General features: G+C 34.5%; 1 protein-coding gene across 1 annotated transcript in view; it reads right to left on the reverse strand.

Moving 5' to 3' along the window:
- Positions 1 to 9,557, reverse strand: part of LOC107839119 (MLO-like protein 5) — a 12,818-nt gene extending 3,261 nt beyond the window's left edge. Inside the window, exons 1-10 of the mRNA XM_047395861.1 lie at positions 9,502 to 9,557; positions 9,154 to 9,413; positions 8,516 to 8,632; positions 8,236 to 8,293; positions 2,539 to 2,624; positions 1,983 to 2,057; positions 1,795 to 1,883; positions 1,615 to 1,664; positions 1,465 to 1,505; positions 875 to 1,048 (exon numbers count right to left, since the gene is read on the reverse strand). Coding sequence (XP_047251817.1) covers positions 875 to 1,048; positions 1,465 to 1,505; positions 1,615 to 1,664; positions 1,795 to 1,883; positions 1,983 to 2,057; positions 2,539 to 2,624; positions 8,236 to 8,293; positions 8,516 to 8,632; positions 9,154 to 9,408 — 945 coding nt within the window. The 5' untranslated portion in view covers positions 9,409 to 9,413; positions 9,502 to 9,557. The remainder of the gene's footprint in view (positions 1 to 874; positions 1,049 to 1,464; positions 1,506 to 1,614; positions 1,665 to 1,794; positions 1,884 to 1,982; positions 2,058 to 2,538; positions 2,625 to 8,235; positions 8,294 to 8,515; positions 8,633 to 9,153; positions 9,414 to 9,501) is intronic.
- Between the last annotated feature and the right edge of the window lie 235 nt (positions 9,558 to 9,792).

Genomic DNA, 9,792 nt, shown 5'->3' on the forward strand with positions numbered 1-9,792 from the left:
GGGGGTAGGGAAGGGAAATAAAAAAGTTTGAATTTTTTTTTTTAAATTAAATATCTTTTTTGAAGAGATTAGGGGTTTAAGTTTCGGGTTAGGGGATGAGGTACGAACAAATTTGAAATAGTTTTTTGAGTGGGGGTTGGGGTGTAGGGGAATGAGGGCGGGGTAAGGAAAAATTTAATTTTTTTCAAAAAATAAATTTAAAATATTTAATTTTTTTTTTGGAGGGAGGAGGGGTAGTAGGGTGGGGGATTCCGGTAGGGGGAGTAAGAAAAAGTTTGAATTTTTTAAAAAAATCATAAAATATTTTTTTTTTGGAAGGGGTGGGGAGGGAGGGCATAGGGGTTTGAGTTTTGGGTAGGGGATGAGGTAAGAGAGAAATTTGAAATATATATTTTTTTTTAATGGGGGTGGAAGGGGGTGGAGTGGGGTAGAATTGGGGGGTGGAGTAGGGAATAAACGATTTTGAGAGTTGTATGAATATTTCAATTTAAGAGCGAGATTGAAAGAGAGTTTTGGAAAATATTTTTTAAAAAGTCATTTTCCATAGATTTGAGGAAAATAAGTTAATTTAAAAAATATTTTTCTAAATCTGTAAACCAACCAAACGTAGAAAATTGGAAAATTTTCCTTCATACCAAACTCACCCAAAATCCACTCATTTTTGAGTAAAACATTTTCCTTCATATCAAACATACCCATAACCTTTCTCTCTTTTAATTGGAATAGTTCTCACTTGTTTTACTTCGAGTTTAATACAACTCATTATCATTACTTATTTTTCTAAGAAGATGCACATACACTAGCGTATATTTATTCAGTATGAAGATCAGAGCCTCACAGGCCAAGAAAGCAAGAAATAGATGGCTGTGAGTACCTGAAAGAGGGTGAGATGGACAAGATGAAGAACTAGTGTCGGCTTGCCGAACCAAAAATTTCTATCTGAAATTTGAACAAGAGGTATGCCTTGGACAACAGCATGTTTTTCTTGAATTTCAATAGCCATCTGGGCTATAATTGCTTGAAGCTTTGTACCAACTGATAGGATTGTCTTTAATCAATCCAGTGGTTAGTTTTTTATTCATTAAAGCAATGGAATGAAATGGTAAAGGCATATTACATAAGATGCTCAAACTTGGTGTTAGTTGACAAGTAAACACTCTAACTTTAAATATGCACATCTAGACATCTCCACGCATCTTCACTATGTTAGTTGAACTCTCCAACTTACGAAACATCATCTAAACAGCTCCAAAATTTATGTGTCACATCCGCATCGGGTATCCATGAGACACAATGAGGACGAGTTGGAGTGTTTAATTGCCAGTTGAGACCAAGTTGAGGTCTCTAGGTGTACATTCTCAAAAGTGGAGTGCTTACTTACTAGCCGAGGCCAAGTTTGGGTATCTGTTTATGTATTATGCCAATTGGAAACAAGTAAATGAAATAGTGATAAGAATTTCTTACAAGTAGAGGCAGTATGGATAGCCAAAACATAGCTTGCCATCCTGAAAAGACAGTACTTGTATTTGGTAGTTAGAGCTAATTTTCCGATTGGATCAATTGCTATCAAGAGATATTATGTCTTAAAATAAACAAACAAGGTTTTAAGATTACCGTGGACATTCATCAGAAGATAAAGAACTGCAGAAAGCCACAGCACTGAACTGCAAAGGTATATACCAAAAATAAATAACTGGGTACCTCTAACTAGTACAATGTAACACATGATCAAACATGATCAAACCTTACAAAGACTTAAATAATTTTTTTCAGTTCAAGTAGAAAGATACGTACTTGATACCCACAATAACCTTGAAGTCATCTTCCAGGGATCTTTTTATGTACTTTTGAAAATTAAACTTACTTCCAGGTGCTAAATGGACCTGCAACAAGAGGAAAACAATAAGCCAAAGAGCTATATATCCTTTTCTATCCTGCAATAGACATAATTTGATTTGCAGTCTTCAATTTGTGAACCTCACCGTGATGAAACCATGGCGCATGGTCAAGTAGTCAGCTTTCCTAACTGACCTGAAAAATTGCCGAAAAAAACAAACCTGGAAATTTTGGGGAATTAGTTAATCAAAGAAGAAAAACAATAGTTTATGCAATGCTTGAAATACAACATATCACTTGTTATGTTCCATGTTATATTACCATATCACCAACTAAATCCACTGTAATTTCCGGTGTCCATTGGAAACAACCTTTCCACCCACAAAGGTAAAAAAGGGACACATTTTCCTTAATAGATGGTTATCTTTTAACCGGAACACACAAATGTGATTTCCGTGCTTATGGCAAGGATGGCTAGAAGAATGTGAAAATCATACAGACAAACCTATCAATTATAATGCCCCGATTCTTATTGAGAGAATCACACTAAGAATATCAAATTCGTTATAAAACGAAACTCACTCAAGCTTTAAATTGTAAAACAACAGGCTTTTAATATCACAGGCAAACCCAAAATATTGGAAAATATGCAAAAAAAAAAGAAAAGAAAAGCAGAAGGCAGATCTGTTAAGTTGTTCTTACACTGTAGAAAACTATTGGGGTGGTCCCGAAACTGGTATTATCCCTAACAAAAGATGTCTCTTTGGTGAGCCTGAATCTTGAGGCATCTGCAAAGAACGGTCATAAAAGAAAGAAAAGAAATATAGATTAAATCCCTCTTTGTTTAATGTGAAATGTGAGAGAGATTCTACAAACGGGAAAAAGTTCTTTTATCACTTCCGCTTGAATTGTTGGACTTGACAAACTTTAACAGTAGTAGAGGATAACTATATGAACTTCATCACATCGTAAGACCAGAGCCTACGAGTTGCACGGATAGCACCAAACATGCACCTAAAAGTTATAGAATTTCTAGATTAAATTTTCTCAACTCCCCCCTTAATCTTTAAGTTTCTTTTCAACTACAAGTCCATGATCTCAATTTTCGAAAATCTTCGACGACACTAAAATAGGAATATATATATATATATATATATATATATATATATTTTAAGGCAAAGTTCTCATTTAATGCACTCCTTGTGTTGCAAATGTTCTTAAAGTAAAGTAGATGCAATCATTTGTGATAGCATTCAGTCTAGCCCTCTTGCATTAAAATTGACGGGCTTCAATATGAATTAAGAAGAACTTATGATGATAGAAAAAACATAAGAACGAGGGCTAAGTGCTATACATATTTCACGATTCAAGTCCAAGTCCAAACGGAAGAAGATTGGGCCATATGAGTTTTGATTAAATTTGTGAACTTTTCCTTATTTTGTTAGGGATTTATTTTTTATATTATTTTCCTAGTTTAAAGTTTCCTAGTTTTAAAGTTTCCAAAATTCATATATTTATTTTCATAAAAGTAGAATTCGAAGCACATGCTATTTGGGATAGGGTTTTTTCATATATATATATATATATATAAGGATGGATTTTGTCTTTTTGAAGAAGACAACATTATTATTAATTGCAAATCAAGAAATTTCAAATTTATTGTGTTTCTTCTTTTCCAACATCAAGAAGGAAAATCAATAAGTGGGAAAATTGAGATTTTTTTTTTAAATTGATCTTTTTTCTTATCTCACCAAACCCAATTTATTTGGGAGTTGATAATTTCTTTTTCTCTCTACATCTTACTTCTAAAGGGATTGTTACTAGTAAGGTTAGTATATAAATCCTAAAGGAATCAGTCAAATGTTGTAATTTGAGTGGAAAAAGGCAAGAGGGGTAAGATAAAAAACAGGGTCAAATTGAGAGTTTTTGTTTTCTTTTAACTTTTGGAGATGTCTCAAAAAGATACTGATGCTGGGACTCAAAACAACGACATAGCCGAGACACTTAGAAGGATTTCTGCTCAATTCGATGTATTAAAGGTCATCCAAAACCCACCTAATCCGGTGAATATAACTGATTTAAGGAGAATTGTTTTTCATATAAGGTATTGGATAAAGGATAATATTTGCTCTATGATTATTGATTTTGAAAGTGATGGTAATGTGATAAGTTCATACGTGGTGGAGAAGTTGAAACTTACATGCATCAAACACAATGATTTTGGTGTACTTAAGGTGACTAAGCAATGCATGATTTCTTTCTCCATTAGAAGGTACTCTGATAATGTTCTTTGTGATGTAATTCCAATGCAAGATTGTCATATCAAGCTTGGGCGTCCCTGACAGTTTGATAGGAATGTAATTTATGATAGAGGGAAGAATAAATTTTCTCTTGAGCTAAACAAAAGAAAATATAAACTTGTACCTTTAACTCCATCCCAAGTTTATGAAGATCAGAAACGTGTGAAAGAAGTAATGAAAAATTTTGAGAGAGAAAAGAATAATAGGAGTAAGCATGATGATATTTCAAGAGGGGAAAGAAGAAAGGTTGTGTTATGTGAAGAGAATGGGATGTAAGGTCAAAAGAAAAGAAAAGAGAGATGATCATGAGAGTATTAAAGAGAGGGAAAATAATGAGGTCGAGAAAGAAAAACAAGGGAGTTTGAGTGAGGTTATTTTTTATTCTAACTCTAACCTTCCTACTTTTTCTTTTAGTTGCTTTGACTCTCTTATAGGTACTCATGGAAAAGTTTGCATTGAAAAGCCTTTATTGGATGAACTTAATCCTAAGGTGGTTGAACTTAATACTACATGTCCCATTGAGCAAGTGTTTATTTACGAGAAGGATATAGGTAAAAAGAATTATTTTGAACTTGTCCAAGATGAGATTCATGACAAGAAGTCCAACAAGGCAGATGTAGATCTAACGCCAATGAGCAAGAAAACACGAAGTGATATTATTCCTTTGCTACATAAGATCAAGATAAGACCTAATTCTTCAAGTCTCGGTGATTGTAAGGTTAAAAAGATATTTGCTACTAGTGATAAGGAAATACGTGAATATTTTGATATCCGTGATCAAATACCCTTTGTTGAACCTATTCATGATTCCTTGTTGGAGAATTTGAGCAATTACTTAGAATTTGATGGAGATTCTATTTTGAGACTGAAAGGTTCTTCTAACCTTCTTGAAAATTCCTATGCATATGTGGATAAATTTTATGTGGAAAAATCTTTGAGAAGTGTAATTGATGATGGTTGGCTATATCATAAAAGTGTTAAATTTGATACATATTTTATGGAGCTTATGACGTCTTTAACAAGCCCAGTGGAGTACTTTATTGATAGATTTAAATTGGGGAGGCACATATCATTCCCTACGTCATCTAAACGTGAATATTGTTGTGCTCATACAAGGAAGAGAATTTTCTATTGGAATGATGATGTCCACATGCTTTATAAATGTGTATTTATACATGCAAGGATTAATAGGGTTAAGTGGACACATGGTCACTATCTTGTTTTATTCCTACCATTGTTGCTTTCAAGTAATGAATGTTGTTTACTCTTGTATGTTTTCTTGATTTTGTGAGATTTCAATTCGAGGACGTTTTTTCAGAAAGAGGGGAATGATAGTATCCAATCTAGCCCACTTACATTAAAATTGACGGGCTTCAATGTGAATGAAGAAGAACTTATGATGAAAGAAAAAAACTTAAGAACGAGCCCGATAATTATGGAGAAGCATGGGCTAAGTGCTATACATATTTCACGATTCAAGTCCAAGTCCAAACGGAAGAAGATTAGGCCATATGAGTTTTGATTAAATTTGTGAAATTTTCCTTATTTTGTTAGGGATTTATTTTTGATATTATTTTCCTAGTTTAAAGTTTTCTAGTTTTAAAGTTTCCTAGTTTAAAGTTTCCTGATTTATTTATTTTCATAAAAGTAGAATTCGAATCCCATGCTATTTGGGATAGGGTTTTTCCCTATATATATATATATATATATATATATAGGGATGGATTTTATTTTTTTTAAGAAGACAACATTATTATTAATTGAGAGTTTCTCTTATTTACACTTTTTTGTGTGGTTACTTGGGATTTATCTTACAACCTTATAAGAAGGATTTAAGAGGTAAAATTAATTCTTAACTTGATATCTTTGGTTTTAAAGAAGGTGATTAGTCTTATACTAATTGTTGTCTTTAATTTCTTCAAAATAGGGGTCTAGATCACCTTTGGATCTAAGTTCTTGAATTGACTCTATTGGTATCATAATTAATTTTAATCCACTAATTGTAAATACTAAGATCAATTAAGGTTCTTAACACTTCATCTCGAAATTAAGAATTTATTCTTAAATTTCATCTATCTTTAATTTCTTGTCTTTAATCTCAAAATTGAGAATTTATTCTTAAATTTCATCTATCTTTAATTTCTTGTCTTTTCTTGTCTTTAATCTTAGGATTTTTGCTTCCGCATTATTTTTATTGTTTATCAACATAACCCGATTCTTATCAATTTGTTTCTTCGAAAGTTCTTTAAATATCTTAAGCTCACCCTTGCACTCAGTTACATGCCGAACTTGTTTTAATTTCTTAGCCTCCATGTTTGTCAATGCATAGCTCCTCCAGTCACGTGTCTGTAAAAACTTGGCTCCAAGTTTAGATTTTAAAACAGATTCACTATTGGGAGCTCGTCTGACAGCACTACTTTCAGTCATTGCATCGGCAGGTGCTCCAAGCTTCTCCATATCAAGAAACTCATCCATCAGATTTATTCCACATTTCTATGTAGACTTCAACATGACAACTAAATTTGAACTTTCAAGTTCTTGCTCAATGCTACTATCAGTATACCAAGGACTGAAATCATCCTTATTGTCCTCCTTGGGTGCTAGCAACAAGGTTCTCTCCTCTTCTTTCTTATGATCAACAATACTGGTTCTCTTCAATATTACTATGACACTCACAGGAGTGATAACAAATTTTATGAAAATTATAGCACTCATACTGATATGTTTCATCTATTTTCATTATCTTCTTGCTAGTAACCACAACTTTTTCCTCTTCCCCTTCATGACCACGACCATTTAATGATTATTGGATTTTCTCTTGATTGTTGAATTTGTTACGATTACATCTTGCTCTTCCTCGTCCATATCTTCTATGGATCTTTTCACTCATTGATCCTTCGAAGTTGCTCAAGGAACAAAGCATCATGATGTCTTCTACTTTACCTGAACCATATCTCTTCAATTTATTCACAAGGCCTTCACCCTTAAACAATAATCTCAAATTAATTTGAATTCTCTCATTTTTGAAGCTTCAAAATACATACCCCTTAGGACTCAAGGATTGAAGACTTACCTTGTTGACCTTGTCCACTCATTGGAAAGAATTTTGCAAAACCTCCCAAGCTTCCTTTGAGGTGGTTGTAGTGGCTACCTTCTCAAACATAGTATCATCCAAATATTGATGGATGAGCGTGAGGCTCGTTTGTCTTTTCCTACTCTTTGCCAAATAATCCTTCTGCTATCGGGTTTCTCTAACCCCTGTTCCACTATTTCCCACACAGCCAAGTGCTGCTTTCATGTAAAGACACCAAGTTCTCATAAGGTTCTTTTGACACAACAAAATTTAGAGTGGGCTAGAGTCCCACATTGGTTGGGGAATAGATTGATGATTTGCTTATATGGACTTGGACGATTCTTCCCTCTTGAACTAGCTTTTGTGCTTGCTAGATCTAAGTGTCATAACTTTACATGGTATCAAAATCCACTACATCCCTGTTTGGGCTCCCTATCCACGCTCTAATTGGGCTTGGGTATGAAGAGGATGTTAGAGTGGGCTAGAGGCCCACATTGGTTGGGGAATATAGTGGACTTGGTTAGTCCTCTCCTAGCTAGCTTTTGGGATTGAGTTAGGTCTCAATGTCATATCTTTGCAGAAACCAAGTGGTACATCTCTCCATCTTTTCAGCACTCTTGTTTCAGTTCCAAGGACTTTTGGTTCTATACTAAGTTGAAGGAAGAGAACTGCAAGAGGAGAATACTTTGTTAGTGAGATAATTCTTTGCAACTCAGTTGATTGCCAAATGACAAGTACAAAGAGGTATTTACAGGTTCATAGGTGCCAAGAGGTTCTTCTCAACTCTCTGATCGCATTGAAAACACAAAGTTCACACACTTAAATAACATTAAATTGGTGCACCTAATCGCATAGATATCCTTAAAAGCACATCAATAACACCAAACATGCATCTAGCATTTCAAGATTAGTTTTTCCTGACAATAAATTACCTCATTAATTATCTGGAGCCTGCGTAAAAAAATAGGCCACAGAAGGGCCAAAAAGAATAAAATGAATTAAAATCATGAGAATTTCACACCATACCATTGGATGCTTCATAATCTTGTTCAACTTCCCTTTCCCATTCCTTCCATCCGCGAATCTGCATATAAGAAACAGAATAATCACTTTGTCTCAAAATAATCCTGCAGTATTTAATACTGGCGCAGAAGTGGAATTAACATTTCAAGGTTGTCCATGGTTGGGAAATCAATCTTGATCCTCAAACAAAGTTTGAACTATAGAGAGCAACAATTTTTATATAAACCTAAAAGGGTAAAACTTTGGTGCTCGTCACATTGAAAATGAGGGAAAAAAATCTCACCTTTAATCTTCCGAGCAGCATAGTTATGGCACTGTAAATAACGTGAAAGACGGCTAAAAAGAATATGAAAATGTGCAGCTGATGCAAACCATGGATGGATATAAGTGGAACGTGTCCCTGTCAACGTGGTTACTGTTAGCCTGTAAATTTCCGAGGAATATTTATTCAAGCAATCTAAGAAAAAAGAATAATGAGTTCAAAATATAAGTCTAAAACCTTCTTGAACTAAATCAACATAAATATGGTAACAAGTAACTCATGCTTTATAGAAGCAGACAACGGTGTTCTATCGCCAACTAAGTAAGGCTTGTTATAGAGAATACAATCAGGTCACCTAAAAGATAGCTACAGCCAAAGGCGAATTTAGAATTTTAAACTTGTGGGTTCCCAAGGCTCTTTTTCTGCCACTAAGCTATCCCTTGCTTTAGTTGTGGGTTCCCAACTATTAATATTTATAACTTTTGACGATTTTTTTATGTAATTTTAAGTCTTACAGTAGCAGGTGTGGGTTTCCGGGAATCCACACCTTCTACTCTACATCCGCCACTGGCTACAGCTACAACTGGTTGAAATAAATACTAATGTATGTAGACAACGGCTACGCCACTGCAATCCCAAGCCAAATTAGGGTCGGTTACCGTCTTGCAGGTGCCGGCAGGACTATCAGCTGCTAAAATTCGAAAATGGTCGGATAGAAGCCTTCTTCGATGATCTCCGGAGCCTTCTTTAGGAAGATGATGACCCCGTCCAGGTGCATGATGTCCTCCTCCATACGCATGTGTATTTTTGGGAGGGCATGGCAACATTGTGTTTGCAACCCTTTCAGGTATGCATATTTTGGCTATATAGTTTTGTCCAAACGTCAGAAGCAACGATATAAAACCCAGAACCATAAGCTCTACAAAAAGAAAATTAATTGATTGTCAAGGAAGGGCATCACTAATTAACTAAACCACCCAATTTGATAATTATTACAAAGCCCTTACCACCCTTAATCTTCTCCAATGCTTCTACCAATGCACTTTTTCGTCTTCTCTCAAATGCCTGTATTCAGAAACAACAAAGAATGTATTCACTACGGGTTCATCATCTACTATATATGCATAACTTTATTTATTAATTTTTTTTATGACAAAAGGGATTCGGATGAACCCCTTCCACCCTTCTAGCTCCGTCCCTAGCTAGAGGATCAACTTCTAATGAGTCCAAAATATTTTTGTAGAAAAGGTGGAAAATAAAAGGAGAAGCTTTCGTCTCCAAATCTTCAACAATCCATG

The sequence above is a fragment of the Capsicum annuum genome, chromosome 8 (genome assembly GCF_002878395.1).
Source record: "Capsicum annuum cultivar UCD-10X-F1 chromosome 8, UCD10Xv1.1, whole genome shotgun sequence".
Classification (NCBI taxonomy): Eukaryota; Viridiplantae; Streptophyta; class Magnoliopsida; order Solanales; family Solanaceae; genus Capsicum; species Capsicum annuum.